This window comes from Leptonychotes weddellii, chromosome 8 (assembly GCF_054177405.1).
Source record: "Leptonychotes weddellii isolate Sample4059 chromosome 8, ASM5417740v2, whole genome shotgun sequence".
Taxonomy (NCBI): Eukaryota; Metazoa; Chordata; class Mammalia; order Carnivora; family Phocidae; genus Leptonychotes; species Leptonychotes weddellii.
The window spans coordinates 58,174,943-58,191,957 of NC_138376.1; the positions used below are offsets into that span (position 1 = coordinate 58,174,943).

The 17,015-nt window shown below is 36.9% G+C and overlaps 2 protein-coding genes across 4 annotated transcripts in view; one reads left to right on the forward strand and one right to left on the reverse strand.

Annotated features, from left to right (window-relative positions):
• The window catches only part of LOC115937180 (uncharacterized), a 331,655-nt gene that overhangs the window by 285,677 nt on the left and 28,963 nt on the right, over positions 1-17,015 (reverse strand). The window lies entirely within an intron of this gene.
• Positions 15,001-17,015, forward strand: part of IRAK1BP1 (interleukin 1 receptor associated kinase 1 binding protein 1) — an 18,229-nt gene continuing 16,214 nt past the window's right edge. The window contains exon 1 of one of the 2 annotated variants that reach the window (XM_081828568.1): positions 15,001-15,369. In XM_081828568.1, the coding sequence (XP_081684694.1) occupies positions 15,055-15,369 (315 nt within the window). In that variant the 5' untranslated portion in view covers positions 15,001-15,054. The remainder of the gene's footprint in view (positions 15,370-17,015) is intronic. The other variant, XM_006728627.3, reaches the window with a different exon arrangement.

Consider the following 17,015-nt stretch of genomic DNA (forward strand, 5'->3'; position numbering starts at 1 on the left):
AGGTACAGATCTGTGATTCATCAGTCTTACACAATTCACAGTGCTCACCATAGCACATACCCTCCCCAATGTCTATCATCCAGCCACCCCATCCCTCCCACCCCCCACCACTCCAGCAACCCTCAGTTTGTTTCCTGAGATTAAGTAAACAAACTCTTAAAATATGATCCAGCAATCATCCTCCTTGGTATTTATCCAAAAAAAGCTGAAAACTCATGTCCACACTAAAACCTGCACATGGATGTTTACAGAAATTTTATTTGTAATTGCCAAAATTTGGAAGCAACCAAGTGTCCTTCAGTAGGTAAATGGAAAAATAAACTGTGGTACACTTCAACAATTAAAAATTCAGCACTAAAATGAAATGAGCTATTGAGCCATAAAAAGACATGGAGGAAACTTAAACGCATATTGCTAAGTGAAAGAAGTCAATTTGAAAAGTCTACATACTGTATGATTCCAACTATATGACATTCTGGAAGAGACAGAACTAGGAAAACAATAAAAGATTCATGGTTGCCAGGAGTCAGGGAGAGGAAGGGATGAATAGGCATAGCAGGGAGAATTTTTAGGGCAGTGAAGTTATTCTGTATGATACCAGCATGGTGGACACATGCGGTTGTATATTTGCCTAAACCTGTAGCATATACAAAACCAAGAGGGACACCCTCTTGTAAAATGTACCCGTTTTACCCTTGTAAAATGTATGGACTTTGGGTAATAATGGTATGTCAGAGGATGTTCATCAACTGTAGCAAATATATCATTCTGGTGGGGGATGTTAATAGCTGGGGAGGCTATACATGTGTGGGGGCAGGGTGGTATTTGGGAAATCTCTGTAACTTCCTCTCAATTTTGCTATGAACACAAAATTGCTTTTTAAAAGTTAAGTCTTTAAAAAGTGTAGGATCACTTTTCACCGTAAGCAAACACCCTTTACAAATATAGCAATTAATGGCTTGAACTTCGGAGTCAACAGAGTTAACTTGAATCCTTATTCTGATGTTGTGTAACTTTGCACAACTGACTTAGCTCTCTAATGCCTCGGTTTTCACAACTGGAAAACTGAGATAACAATGACTATGCCTGAGGGCTGTTGAGAGGATTAAATGAGATAGTATGCATTCAACATCTGGAGCAGCAGCAGCCATAAGTGCTCAACAGATGTGGCCTGTGATGCAACAGCCCCATGCCCCCATCTAGGGAAAATAAGAGGCTCTTGTCAACTTTGTACACATAGAAGTATAGAACAGGCTGTGGAACATTATCTCAAACTATTTTAACAATTTTTTTCATTTTTTTATCCTGATGAAAGAAAGCCCAGGTTAAAAAAAAAATAAAAAAGCTTGTATATTCAAATGGTGAGTCTCACAGCATCAGTGTTTCAGACTTTCTGGGCCCTAGATAAGTGCTGAATTCATGAATAAATTGATTACTGAAAGAACAGATAATGTAGCTTTCCTTGGTTTTTGTTTTTTGCTATTCTGGGAATAAAATTTTATATATATAAAATTATATATATATAGCTTTATACTTTCTGTTTTATACTTTTCTGAAGACATGGATTTACATGCTCTTTTACCAAGTGTTTGATGGAGTGGGAAACCTGTCAATCTCAATTGGAGATAATATTTAGAGTAATAGGAATCTTATGGTTTAAAACCTTTTGAAGTGTTAAATGGGCTTTTGCTTCAGGAAGGAAAATAAGCACTTGTCAACTTGGGTCACATCAAGCATTTCAGGAGTAGTGTCCATAGAGGGCTTGGTAAGAAAAAAAGCAAAAGCCAGAACAGAATAGTTCTTACCAAAACTACCTCTCTATAATAAGAGATAAACATAAGTTAGGGTCTAAAGAAATTAGAGGCATGCATAAGATGCATGAAATGCAACTCTAGTTCTTTGCTTTTTAAAATAAGTCTGACGATTGGAAGCACTGGCCTCTTTGATTTTTAAAAATTGTGCTCAAGAGAAGATCATGTTACAGAGGGATCAAAATATGAAAGCTAAATATGCATAGATTAAAGGTAGATGAGGAATCTGAAATTTAAGTAGGGTGGGTGACTTGGCCAAGTTCATAGAGCTTGAGTCAGAAGAGGAAATGAAACAGGTCCAAGAATCCCAGTTTCTCTCCCAGGCTCCAAAGAATCCTAATACAACATAAGCAGCTCAGCTTACAGACGTAACCTCAGGAGTAATATGATTTCAGAGATAAGAATTTTTATTTGTTTGAAAAAAGGTCTCCTGCTTGAAAGTGCCTAAAATTTCTTCAGGAGGAAACAGAGCCTTTAATTAACAAAGACAAGATTAAAAGGCCAGAGTTAACACATTAGAGTGAGTGCTCTCACATGCAAATGAAACATGAACTCCCTTGATAGAGATAAAGGACTAGAAATCAGGAAAAAGCTATGTACTTGAAGGGTATGAGTGAGTTCTCTGAAGGAGCAAAGGTTCTTAAAAGGTGACAATACAGAGGGCACATCTTTGACTTCTTGATTTTGCCCTGCACTCAAATCTATATAGAATACCGATTAAAAGCTTAAACTTGAGAGTGAGACCTTCACTCAGATCCTACATACGTATATGACTGTGGCATGTCACTTAACCTTTCTGAGCCTGGTCTTCTCATCTTTAACTATCTATTTCATATAGTTGTGTAAGGATTAAAAGAGCTAATGTATGGGAAGCATCTGGCACAATGCCTGGCATATAATAAAGAATTAATACATGTTGGTTACTAATAATCATCTCACATACCTCTTGAACACATTGACTTCTTAGGAGTAAATATGTTTAAAAGTCTCATTCATCAGGGTTCAGCAAAGAATGTAAGTTTCAGCAATGTTACTGCAGTCCTTTCAAATGAGGTCATAATCTATTTTGATTTCTATAAAAATATGCTCCTCAAAGTAAAACTGCATTATACTGCTTGAAAATCTGTTTCAGGTAACCATGTGAGGTAATAAATGTGTTAATTCACTTGTTTGTGGTCATCATTACACAGTGTATAGGTATATTAAATCATCACATTGTATACCTTTTAAAAATCATGTTGTACAACCTAAATAAACAAAACTGTCAATCATTCAATAAAGTTGAAAAAAATACTTATAGAAGTTTCAGTCGTTGAATTAAAAAAAAGAAAATCTGTTTCAAATTGTTAAACCTAATTTTTCCTATCTTTGTACTTCACCTAAATGCACTTCTGTTTAACTTTTATAATTACAAAATAAAAAGCAGTCAGCATATAAATGAATGCCATTACTGTATACTTTGTTATGAGAGTAAATTCAGTGTAAGTCCCTATCAATAACTTTTATGCAGTTCTGTCTGCCAGCCAAATATACCCATATCTGATATATTGGTTTATAAAAAGATTTATTTATTTGAGAGAAAGAGCAGGAGAGAAGGAGGGTAAGGGAGGGGGAGTGGGATGAGCAGACTCCCCACTGAGCTTGATCCCAGACCCGGAGATCATGACTTGAAGGGAAGTCAGATGTGCTTAACTGACTGAACCACCCAGGCATCCCAATAAAAAGATTCTTGAGTGGCAAATTTCCTACGAAGAGAGAACACAATTTAAATTTTTAAATACTTTTTAACAAAAACAGTTATAGGTTATAGGAATATTTTGAGGTATCTGGACCAGCAATATTATATCCTGGGAACTTGTTAGAAAAGAGAATTTTCAGACCCCATCCAGAGTTAATGAATTAGAAATCCAGGGGACAAGGACAATTATGTTTCAATAAGCCCTCCAGGTGATTCAGATGCACACTGAAGTTTGAAAATCACTGATCTAAAACTCTAGTCAATAGAGTGAAGCTTCCTAATCCCTGAGGGGCTGCCCCTATGGATGACAGAGAACCTAGAATTCTTGGTTTATGCCATGCGATTACAGAAAAGAGTTCTGTACTCCACAACCAATTACCAACAGCCCATGAAGTGGCAAAACTTCAAGTCTTGAACCATGAGAGACTATGGACTCTGAGAAACAAACTGAGGGTTTTAGAGGGGAGGGGGGTGGGGGGATGGGTTAGCCTGGTGATGGGTATTAAAGAGGGCACATACTGAATGGAGCACTGGGTGTTATATGAAAACAATGAATCATGGATCACCACATCAAAAACTAATGATGTATTGTATGGTGGCTAACATAATATAATAAAATTAAATTTAAAAAAATTAAAAAACAAACAAACAAACAACAAAAAACGAAACTTCAAGCCTTATAGCCTCAAGTCACAATTAGACAGCTAACGGCCCTGAATTTTACTCCCTATGGGGAATCCCTAACCAGGATGAATTCAGCAACAATCAGAGTAAGGAACTCCTTTGCACCATGCCCTGCGTTGCAACTAAACAATGTTCACCAGTGTGTGTGGTAACAAAAGGGGCTTTCAGGGGAGACTTGACTTGGAAGATCCTTCTGATATTTCAACTCCCTTCCCCCCCACCCCACCCACAGGCAAATTCTATTCAAACATTAACAAAGAAATAACAGTAATTCTTCATAATCTCTTCCCAAAAATAATAGCAGAGGGAACATTTCCCAGTTCATTTTATGATGTCAGCATTACCCCAATACCAAAACCAGATAAAGACACTACCAGGTGAAAAAACCCTACAGAATAGTATTTCTTATGAACATAGACACAAAAATCCTAAACAAAATATTAACAAATTAAATCCAGCAATATATAAAGATAATAATATATCATTACCAAGTGGTGTTCATACCAGAATTGCAAAGCTGGTTCAACATTCTATTTAAAAGCTTTGTTTTGTTTTATTTATTTTTTTAAATTTTATTTTGTTAAATACATTATTAGTTTTTGACATGGTGATCCATGCTTCATTGTTTTCGTATAACACCCAGTGCTCCATGCAGTACGTGCCCTCCTTAATACCCATCACCAGGTCAACTCCCTTTTAAGAGAAAAATGAAAATGACCTTAAAGGCTTACTCCATTTTAATGGACTGAGATTCCGGGTTTTCTGAACTATTGGGTTGGGAACTGTGGGTTTTCACGGTTATGGGAATATGGGAGTAAACACACCAGGCACTATATGGAGACAATAAATACCAAAGCAGCCATCATTCTTCCATTCCTTGTCCTATGCCAGAAATGTGTGTGCATTCACTCACTCAAGCTTCTATATAATATAGAGGTTAAATTTTTTTTAAGTATTATGAATCTGCCTAAAAGGCAAGGTAATTTTATCCAACAGGCCCTCTAGCTATAATGCTTAAGGCCTAATTTTACTTAACAAAAAACTTTTTTTCTAGCTTACATACCGAAAACTTTGTTTTCCTAGCCTCTTTACACAGACACAGAGACAGAGAGAGATTTTATACCAATTTTTAAAAGCAAACAATTCTGATATAAAGCTAGGCTGTAATAATTACAATCAGGCATTGTATCACCTAGTACCCACTTTGGCCTTAAAAATATCATAACAACTATAGAATATTTAAATTTTTTTTTAAGGTCTCAGATTCTTTTTTTTTTTACACTTCAGTATACAATGTTAACATTAGTTTCAGGTGTACAACATAGTGATTGGATGTGTTTAAACACTGTGCTATGCTCATTACAAGTGTAGCTACCATCTGTCACCATACAATGCTATTACAATGCCATTAGTCAATGGCATATATTCCCTATGCTGTGCCTTTTATATCTGTGACTTATTCATTCCATAACTAGAAGCCTGTATCTCCCACTCCCCTTCACCCATTTTGCCCATCTCCCTTCCGGCAACCATCAGTTTATCCTCTCTATTTATAGGTCTGTTTCTGGTTTCATCTGTTTGTTTTTTAGATTCCACTTATGAGTAGAATCATATGGTATTGGTCTTTCTCTGTCTGACTTATGTCATTTAGCATAATACCCTGTAGGTCGATCCATGTTGAGTTAGAACATTTAATTTTAATAAATATAATTTCTTGTTAAATCTTCCAAGAATAAAACATTGTAAACTGTTAATGTATTATAAGCCACCTAGTAAGTCGACTATTACATAAATTGATAGGTACAGCAAGTTAAAGGCCAAAACATCTCCTAAAAATGATGTCTTTGCTTTTGAATAGTTAATATAAAGGCCATCTCTCTTATACCAGAAATAAAACAGTTGGGCCAGTGCTCTATTCCTAATTTGTGACTGTGAAGCCATGTTATTTGCATTAAGAGCAAGATCATTAGTCTTCAGTTCTCTGTACTGTGGTAGATAAGTGGTAGAGTAGAGCAATGACAGTGAAGAAATGGGATTGCTATATCAAATGGTAGTTCTATTTTTAATTTTTTGAGGAAATTCCGTAATGGCTGTACCAATTTACATTCCTACCAACAGTGTACTCTAATTTTAACATGCAGTTATGTTTATAAGATTAATAAGTACTGGGATTTAATGTACATGACTATAGTTTTTTTTTAAAGTGCAGTTATGTTAAGCATGACCTGTCTCCATTATCATTTAACAATCTGTATATATTTAGCTTTACTAATTTTACCTTATATCATCTGATTTGTATATGCTTTTTCCCTGAATTCTGCCCAATTTGCCTCAAATATCTAATCTCCTTTCTGTGATGGAAGAAAAAAACAAGGTAATTTCTTTTTTTCTTAAAACCCTATCTTTTCTAACCATTAAGTATATCATTGGTTTCTCCAGCAAAGTATGTTAAATTCTTTTTCAGTGCTTTGAATATCAAAGACATTATTTCCTTTTCATGAAATGACATCTTGAATAATCCATTTTCTTTCAAACTTGCAACAAATTATTTCTCTCCTGCGAGTAACTGTCTGTCATTTTTAAAGTAACCATACTATTCAAACATTGTTTACTATGGTAAATCCAATGTCTTTGAACTAAACTGTTTTTCATTTTACATACTGGTAAGTGACTTATTTCTATGCTTTCATTGAACAAGGATAGATGTTCACTTCAATATGCAATAATGGATTTCTAAAGTCTTTATTTTACACAAAGAACTTAAATTTCCTCTGAAAACTAAGACCAGTAATAATTACTTTTTCCTTAAGAAAAATAAACTTTTTTTATTACTATCTTAAGACTTTACCCTCAAAGAGTAGAGATGTACTTGAGAATACTTTTTCTGTACTAATTTGTAACTTTCAAGATAAAGATATACTTATTAGACTCTGGAAGTCTGTGTCAGATGTGCAGGGGAAAGAAGTAAATAAAGCTGACTGTCAAAAGTCCCTATGGACACAGCATACCCTATGCCCACCATCCTGTTTCTACCTGTATCATTTAAGGTACCAGAAGCTAAACATCTTTAACCTGTAAGAAAGCAAAAAAACAAACCTGGAAATAATGAGAAAAGAGAAGAAGAACTATTTCCAGTGTCTGGGGTATTTATAAGATAAGGTAGGATATTATTTTCATTTCTGGAAAGCCTGAATCCAATTACTTTTTCTTAAAAAACAAACAAAACAAAACAAAAAAACCTTCTGATAGTACTGAATATTTATCTTTTTTCTAGTCATTCACTCATCCCTTAACACTTTGGCAACCAGTTCCCAGTGAATCAATTCTTTGAAGGTCACTAATAACCTTCTAAATATTATATTCAATAGATATCTATACCCTCGATTTTTCTTTTTCCTGTCTGTATCATTTGGCATTATTAATCACCTTTCCCTTTTTGAAAGTTTTACATCCTGTGGTTCATAACATTGTGCTATCTTAATCTTCCTCCTACCTCTTTGAGCCTTCTTTTCGGCCTCCTTTGATCTCTTCATTTATTTATATATTTTCTATAGGTAATTAACTACAAAGTATCCCAACAAAGTACAATATAATTCAGTTTCCACCAGCCTCTTTTTGAACAAGCCAAGGACCCTAAGACGCTTTAACCGATGCCATGAATGTCTTTCCTTCTCTTTTGTTATAATTGTCTATATTTTTGTTTCAATTTTTAACCACCCACACACAAACAAGAAATCATTTTCAATAATTAAATTTTTTTGACATTTGTTATCAATTTCTGTGATTATTGTTGTTTCTTCCATGCCATGCTTTCCTTTTGGACTTAGTCGTATCACAGAAGCATATTCTATGATAATATTTTAGTTAAGAGTCTATAGGTAGTAAACTCCTTTAAGTTTTTGTATGTCTGAAAATACCTCTATTTTCCTTCATTCTTGAGGTACAGTTTAACACACACTTCTAGGTTAATTTATTTTTTCCCCTTAGTATTTGGAATATATTGGTCCATTCTCTTCTGACAATTTTGGTTTTTTAGATGTTTGGAACTGCCATCATAAGCTGGGTCCTGTCAGACACTCCAAATCATACAGGCAGACAGCCCAGCAGAAATTCAACAAAAGGTGAAAATAGTACATCTGGGACACCAAGTATGAGCAGGACCTGAAGGTATGCTGCATGAGGGGTATCCCAGACTCCCATTCCACATACCAAGATTGCACTAGAATACCAACTGTCAGCTTGTAAGAACAGTTAAAAGAGGAGGACAAAGCCTCAGCCCTTATGTATAGATTTATGGATAGGTAGGTTCAATAAGGCAAGTTCCAGTCAGAAATGGAAAACAACTGCATGACAGCACTATTCAGTGTGTCCTTGAAAGACAATGGAGAGCAAAATTTTCTCAAAGGGTGAAGCTCTGGGCTTTTACCTAATGATCCACTTTGTGTAGAGCTCAATAAATCTTAAGGCTAAAAACTATACAAGTCAACTTTGAATTCTATTCCTCTTATCCACTATTATCAGAAAATATTTTCAATTTTAAGATAACATAAAAACTCAGTCAAGCTACTTCTGAAAAAAGAAAAAAAAAAGGTGGGGAGATTTTATGACAAGGATACAGGAATATTTTATAGAACTCCAGTGCAGGAATGAAACCAGGCCTAAGGAAAATTCTAGAAACAGAGATTGGAATTGTATCTAAATTCTTCCTCCATCTCCTCTCTGTTTCTCTCTGAATGTATGATTTCATCTCTTTCTCTCTCATCTTCTCTCCCTTTCTCTATACACTGTCATTTTCTGCTTCCCTACTAGAAATAATATGTGGAAAATGGCCAATCTATATCTCTCAAGGTTTTATATGTATATAAGAATGCATGTCATGCTTGTCATGTGGCTGTCCAATTTTCCAATCACCATTTATTGAAGAACCTGTCCTTTTTCCAATTGGATATTCTTTCCTGCTTTGTTGAATATTAGTTGACCGTAGAGTTCAGAGTCCCCTTCTGGGTTCTCTATTCTGTTCCATTGATCCATGTTTCTGTTTTTGTGCCAGCACCATACTGTCTTGATGATTACAGCTTCATAACAGAGTTTGAAGTCAGGCATCGTGATGCCCCCAGCTTTGGTTTTCTTTTTCAACATTCCTCTGGCTATTCTGGGTCTTTTCTGGTTCCATACAAATTTTAGGATTATTTGTTCCATCTCTGCGAAAAATGCTGATGGTATTTTGATAGGGATTGAATTGAATGTGTTGATTGTTCTGGGTAGCATGGACATTTTAACAATATTTATTCTTCCAATCCATGAGCATGGAATGTTTTTCCATTTCTTTGTGTCTTCCTCAGTTTCTTTCATAAGATTTCTGTAGTTTTTGGAGTATAGACCCTTTACCTCTTTGGTTAGGTTTATTCCTAGGTATTTTATGGTTTTTGGTGCAGTTGTAAATGGGATTGATTCCTTGATTTCTCTTTCTTCTATCTCATTGTTAGTGTATAGAAATGCAACTAAATTCTGTGCATTGATTTTATATCCTGCCACATTGCTGAAATCCTGTATGAGTTCTAGCAATTTTGGGGTGGAATCTTTTGGGTTTTCCACATAGAGTAACATGTCATCTGCCAAGAGTGAGAGTTTGGCTTCTTTGCCAATTTGAATGGCTTTTATTTCTTTTTGTTGTCTGATTGCAGAGGCTAGGACTTCTAGTACTATGTTGAGCAACAGTAGTGAGAATGGGCATCCCTGTTGTGTTCCTGACCTTAGGGGGGAAGCTCTCAGTTTTTCCCCATTGAGAATGATATTCACTGTGGGCTTTTTTATGATATTGAGGTATGTTCCCCCTATCCCTACACTGTGGAGAGTTTTAATCAAGAAAGGATGCTGTACTTTGTCAAATGCTTTTTCTGCAACAATTGAGAGGATCATCTGGTTCTTGTCCTTTCTTTTATTAATGTGATGTATCATGTTGACTGATTTACGAATTTTCTTGCAGCCCATTTTCTTACACAACACACAAATACAAACTCAAAATGGATGAAAGACCTAAATGTGAGACAGGAATCCATCAAAATCCTAGAGGATAACACAAGCAGCAACCTCTGTGACCTTGGCCACAGCAACTTCTCGCTAGACATGTCTCCAAAGGCAAGGCAAACAAAGGCAAAAATGAACTATTGGGACTTCATCAAGATAAAATGCTTTTGCACAGCCAAGGAAACTGTTGATAAAATCAAAAGACAACTGACAGAATGGGAGAAGATATTTGCAAATGACATATCAGATAAAGGGCTAGTACCCAAAATCTATAAAGAACTTATCAAACTCAACACCCAAAGAACAAATAATCTAATCAAGAAATGGGCACACTGGGTGTTATACACAAACAATGAATCATGGAACACTACATCAAAAACTAATGATGTAATGTATGGTGATTAACATAACATAATAAAATTTTTTAAAAATGACACCATTTACCTAAAATGTGGGGATAAGAAGAGTAAATAATTTTTTTATTAAAAAAAATTGGCAGGAGACCTGAACAGACATTTCTGCAAAGAAGACATCCAAATGGCCAACAGACATGAAAAAGTGCTCAACATCGCTTGGCATCAGGGAAATACAAATCAAAACCTCAATGAGATACCACCTCACACCAGTTAGAATAGCTAAGACTAACAAGTCAGGAAACGACAGATGTTGGCGAGGATGTGGAGAAAGGGTAACCCTCTTACAGTTGGTAGGAATGCAAGCTGGTACAGCCACTCTGGAAAACAGTGTAGAGTTTCCTCAGGGAGTTGAAATAGAGCTACCCTATGACCCAGCAATTGCACTAGTGGGTGTTTACCCCAAAGATACAAATGTAGTGATCTGAAGGGGCACCTGCACCCCAACATTCATAGCAGCAATGTCCACAATAGCCAAACTGTGGAAAGAGCTAAGATGTCCATCAGCAGATGAATGGCATATACACACAATAGAATATTACTCAGCCATCAGAAAGGATGCTTACTATTTATATCAATGTGGACGGAACTGGAGGGTATTATGCTGAGCAAAATAAGTCAATCAGAGAAAGACAATTATCATATGGTTTCACTCATATGTGGAATATAAGAAACAGGGCAGAGGGCTGTAGGGGAAGGGAGGGAAAACTGAATGGGAAGTCATCAGAGAGGGAGAAAAGCCATGAGAAACTCTTAACTATAGGAAATAAATTGAGGGTTGCTGGAGGGGAGGTGGCAGGGGGATGGGGTAACTGGGTGATGGGCATTAAGGAGAGCATGAGATGTGATGAGCCCTGGGTGTTATATGAAACTAATAAATTATTGAACACTACATCTGAAACAAATGATATACTATAAGTTGGCTAATTGAATTTAATAAAAGAAAAAAGAATGCATGTCATGGTCCACCATCTGAGAGCCTTAATTTTTTAAATTTGGTGTAAATATAAATTCCAATGCTAAAAACCAAAATAAACAAATAAAGCCAAAAAAAAATACACCTCTAACTGGCTCAGCTTGAATAGGGTGCCTATTCCGGATCCAAACAAATTGTGGAGAGAGTCATCTTATTAAAAATGGTTGCTAGAAGCTTTGCCTTGACCCTGAGGGAGAACCAAGTCCTTATAAGCTGAACAAATAAACTCCAACATCCTCATTTATTCTCCCAGTTATCCTGGCTGAAAACCTCACAGTCATCTTTGGCTTATCCTTCTCTCTTATTTACTATATAGTTCTGTCACCAAGAACAATTTCATTTCTCTTTCAAAATTACTCTTTTTTCTATTCCATCTTTATTCCCATTGCCTTTATTATTTTCCAAAATGACTGATCCAAAAAAAGTTAGTTCACTATAATTAAATTTGCATTTCTTTAACTACTGGTGAAAATAAACATTTTTCATTTTTCCCTCATGATACAGACTATAGTATTTCTGCTTTATTGGTTTGTGTTGTTTGAATTATGTGTCTCCCCCTTCTCATTCATATGTTGAAGTACTTATCCCTTGTATTGTGACTGTATTTAGAGATAGAGCCTTTAAAGAAGAAATTAAGGTTAAATTAGGTTACAAGCATGGAGCTGAAATCAGTAGGACTGGTGCTCTTGCAAGAAGAGGTAGAAACCCCAGGGATGCTTGCCAACATAAGAAAGGCCATGGAGGGCGCCTGGGTGGCTCAGTCGGTTAAGCGACTGCCTTCGGCTCAGGTCATGATCCCAGGGTCCTGGGATCGAGTCCCGCATCGGGCTCCCCTGCTCTGCGGAGAGCCTGCTTCTCCCTCTCCCACTCCCCCTGCTTGTGTTCCCTCTCTCGCTGTCTCTCTCTGTCAAATAAATAAATAAAATCTTAAAAAAAAAAAAAAGAAAGGCCATGGAAAGACACAATGAGAAGGCTGTCTGCAAATTTAGGAGAGAGGCCTCAGGAAACACTAAAACTGTGGACATCTTGATCCTGGACTTTTCGCCTCTAGAACTGTGAGAAAATAAATTTGTATTAAGCCACCAATCTGTAGTATGTTGTTACAACAGGCCTAGCTGACTAATTCAGTTTGCTTGTGTTCATTATCCATTTTTCTTTTATTTTCTTCTGGTAAGAGTTCTCTAAACATTAAGGTTATTAGCCTTTTATACAAATATTTTTCCCAATTTATTTTGCCCCCCCCACCTTTCTGTTTTATTTTATATACTGAAATTTTTTTAGTGTAGTAAAATTCTTTAAACCTTTATGGTTGCTACATTTGAAATTGTGCTTAGAAAGTTCTTCCATTTTTTCTAGTCCACACATAATTAGCTAGATATAGACAGACGATAGATGATCGATAGATGTTTAATAGATATGATGGATGGATGGATGGATAGATCATAGATAGATAAGTGATAGATAGGATGGATGGATAGATAATAGAGAGATGGATAACTGATAGGTAGGTAGGATGGATGGATAGATAATAGATTGATAGATAATAGGTAGGTAGATAGATATATATGATGGATGAATAGATGGATGGATGGATGGATAGATGACAGATAAAAGATGATAGATATATGGTAGATATTAAGTTCTTCCATTTTCCAGTATATTTATGTTCACCTTTATCTTCTTCCAATTTTTTTATCTCATCTGAATTTTACTTTCAATGTATGATGTAAGATACAGATCAATTCTTTTTTCATATAACTAATCAATTATCCCATACTATTTACTCATTTATTTTAATCTATTAAGTATATCTAAATACTTATATGCACTTAAACCCCTGTTGCTTTGTACTAATGACATTCATTCATTCAATAATTCATTTTGAAGATTATACTGTTCCACATTTATCATTAGGGAAAAAGAATTTTCCATCAAATTCAAGACACATTACTTTGGAGGTTTAAAATTATAAAAAATTTACGGAGGAAAAGTTCTTGAATTAAAAAATCACATAATCGGTTTTAGCTAACAATAAACATCAAAATAGATACAAAATTACTTTAACCCAGATATGAACCAAATGAAAGAGTGAAGGGGGTACCATCTGATTTACTTGAATTTTTTTATCTTACTAATCAAAAATAAGAGAAAAATGATAGAGAACGAACTTCATGAGGATTGTCAGTTGGCTTTTTCAGTCTCTTTTCAAGAGATTGGTTGTCTTTCTTTTTTTAATTAGTTATTTTAAAAAGGGTGGTTCTTTTTCCTCATGGGACAAAAGGGGTGCTATCTGTGTAAAAATACCTTTTACATGCTTAGTGGTAAGAAAAAATACCCCCTAATGGGGATCAATGGGTTGAAGTTTGTGTTTTTCTCTCAAGAAAGGAGTACAGATAAGATCTAAGTTGTACTGGACCAACGATGTTCATGGTGAATGTACTTTGATACCTATTGAGTCTCTCCTGTCCATATTCAAAGCCAAAACCATTCTAGAGACTTTAGAGAAAATTCAAGAGCCGAAATTATGTCAGATCTATTACTAGTATTGGCCACCCATTATTTTTTCTCTGCTTCCCATATGGCAAGCACTTAAAAACCATACTGTAAATGTGAAATGTATTATCCATATACTTTAAAGACAATGAAACTGAAACTCGAGGAATTATAAACTCCCAAGATCAAACTGGCAGAAAGCAGTTCATTCCAACAGAAATCTCTCGCGTACCACGGCGCTGTGGAGCCTCAAAAAGCTGTGTCCAAGAGGAACCGTAAAGTCAAATTAGACAAGGCGGGGGCCAATCGCAGACCGGCCTCACAGAAATATAAAAGCAATCCCACTTTGCCCAGCCTGGCCTCTCTGGAGCTTCCTCGGAGGTATGCTAGTCAGGGGGTCAGACGCGGCGGTGGGCATGGGAAGGCGGAGAGATGAACCATGAGAGACTGTGGACTCTGAGAAACAAACAGGGTTTTAGAGGGGAGGGGGGAGGGGGGATTGTTAGCCCGGTGATGGGTATTAAGGAGGGCACGTACTGCATGGAGCACTGGGTGTTATACGAAAACAACAGATCGTGGATCACCACATCAAAAACAAATGATGTATGGTGACTAACATAACATAATAACATTTAAAAAATAAAATAAAATAAAAGGGAGGCCGCAGAGAAAACTCACTAAGATTTTGAAAGCCCTAAGGTAAACACGCTAAAAACTATAATGACGTGCCCAGCCAACACCTTGTAAGGGAGGTACGGCAAAATCCTACTCACAGCTCGCACCCTCAAGAAACTCGGGCTTCCAAGCCCATCCCGGAATCCTTTGCGCCGCACACAAGAAAGCCCTGGAGCGCTTTGGCTCCTTCGGCCACCGTAGGCTCTGCGTTGCTATGGAAACACAGCCATCATCACTATGTCGTTACAACAGGCCCCTCAGTCTCGGGTGTTCGTGGAACTGGTTCCCTGGGCTGACCGGGGCCGAGAGAACAATGTGGTCTCGGGCGGTGAGTCGCTGCCCGGCCTCCGCCGCCCCCTCGCCTCAGCACAGACCCAAACTGCCACCCGCGAGGTGCACGTAAGCGGCACCGCGGACGTGTCCGCGAGCCCGGACCGGGCGCAGGTGGCGGTGTTAGTGAGCAGCACCAAGGAGGCGGCGGCTGAGGCCAAGAAGAGCGTTTGCCGCCGCCTGGACTACATCACGCAGAGCCTCCGGCAGCAGGGCCTGCAGGTGAGAGCTTCGTAGGGGAGGCCTGCGGCCGGACCGCAAAAACCGGAGGCAGAGGTTCCGGCCCCAACGGTCCCTGGAGCCAGGTGGAGGTGGGGAGGCTCTTGAGTGTCTGGGGCACATTCGTCTCATTGGTATCACAGAGCGCCAGAACCTGGCGGAGTGAAACTTCGGCCGACAAAGTCGTCATTGGCCGCAGTGACTTACAAAGTACAAGAATGCGAATCGAGTAGGTTTTTATTTGGCCATATTTGCCGCAATAATTTTGTTTTTAACCTCGATATGATGAACTGTTAGACGTGACACATTAGATGTCAGTCAGTCTTTGTTTTGATTCTGCACCATACAATTAACAAGTGAAAACTCGGCCTGCTCTCTCCCATGTTAAGCTTCGCATGGAGTGGTTTTTCAGTATTTTTTGCAAACAGTAACGTGGGGAGGAAAATTGCATCCATTATCGTTTAATAAAGACATAAAGAATTTCTGCAATTACTTGAGTCTTAACTTTCAAAACAATTAAGCCAGTATATTGTAGATGCCACATAAATGAAATACCTCTACTTACCAGAGATGTCCATGAAACAGACACTAAATAAATCTTACCTCAACTCTACTTCTAAGAAGAAAAAAATGAACCAGCTTTATTTAATCTCAACAACAGCTCTGTTAGGCAGATTTTAATATCCCCATTTAGATTTAAAGAGGTTAAATAATGCTCTAAACTTCAGCTAGGATGGCATTTGAACTCTTGTCTTCCTGAAACTAAAATCTACATTTGTTCCAACCATAGTTGGCTCCAGATAATTAGAATGCAAGAAAATTAGAAGCCACAGAATGGGTCAACTATCTCAATTCCCTCATTTTACACAGTAGGACTCAAAAGGCCAGAGTTGTGACTTATCCAGGGTAACACCAAGTTCATAAAAGTGCTTCCTGTCTATTGTTAGACATGGCACGGGCCCAAAAAGCAAGTCTTTATTTTAAGGAAAAAATATATTTGTACTGCATTTATAAACATAAGAGTTATTTAGAAAGTCATTTGGAAAAGATGTCTCAATGACTTTACAGTTTAAAAGAATTCAAATGCTAATTATAAACAATGTGAATTAAATGGTTTAATATGTAGAAAAAATTTCCTCAAAACTGTTGCTAGTGCTGCAGTCCTGTTCAGATAATATAACTAATTCTTAAGTTATTTACATAAAATGTATACCAAGCTCACATGGTTGTAACTTCTAATATGTAAAACAATAAATTACTACATCTAACTTAATAATTACATTAGGGTTCAGTGTTCAAGGCAAGACATAGAAGGTCAGTAATCTCCCAATTATCTCTGCTAATGGAAGAAAACAGTCATGTAGGTAATCTGTTCAGTAGATAATTCAAAAAATCATTTATGTTACTTTTGAGGATGAATTATGGGTTTTCACAGTCTTTATTCATTTTAGACTTTGGCTTTGGGTTTTTAAACATCCCTCCCCTACTTAAAGGTCTCCTCATATTCCAGATTCCTTTGCTTAATAGGTGGAGCCTAATTCTCTGTCATTTTCTGTCATCTCTCTTCCCTCCTTGACTAGCTGACTCCCATTTTTTCCTTTAACAACCAGCCAAGCTCACCTCCTTGACATTCCTTTTCTAACATAACA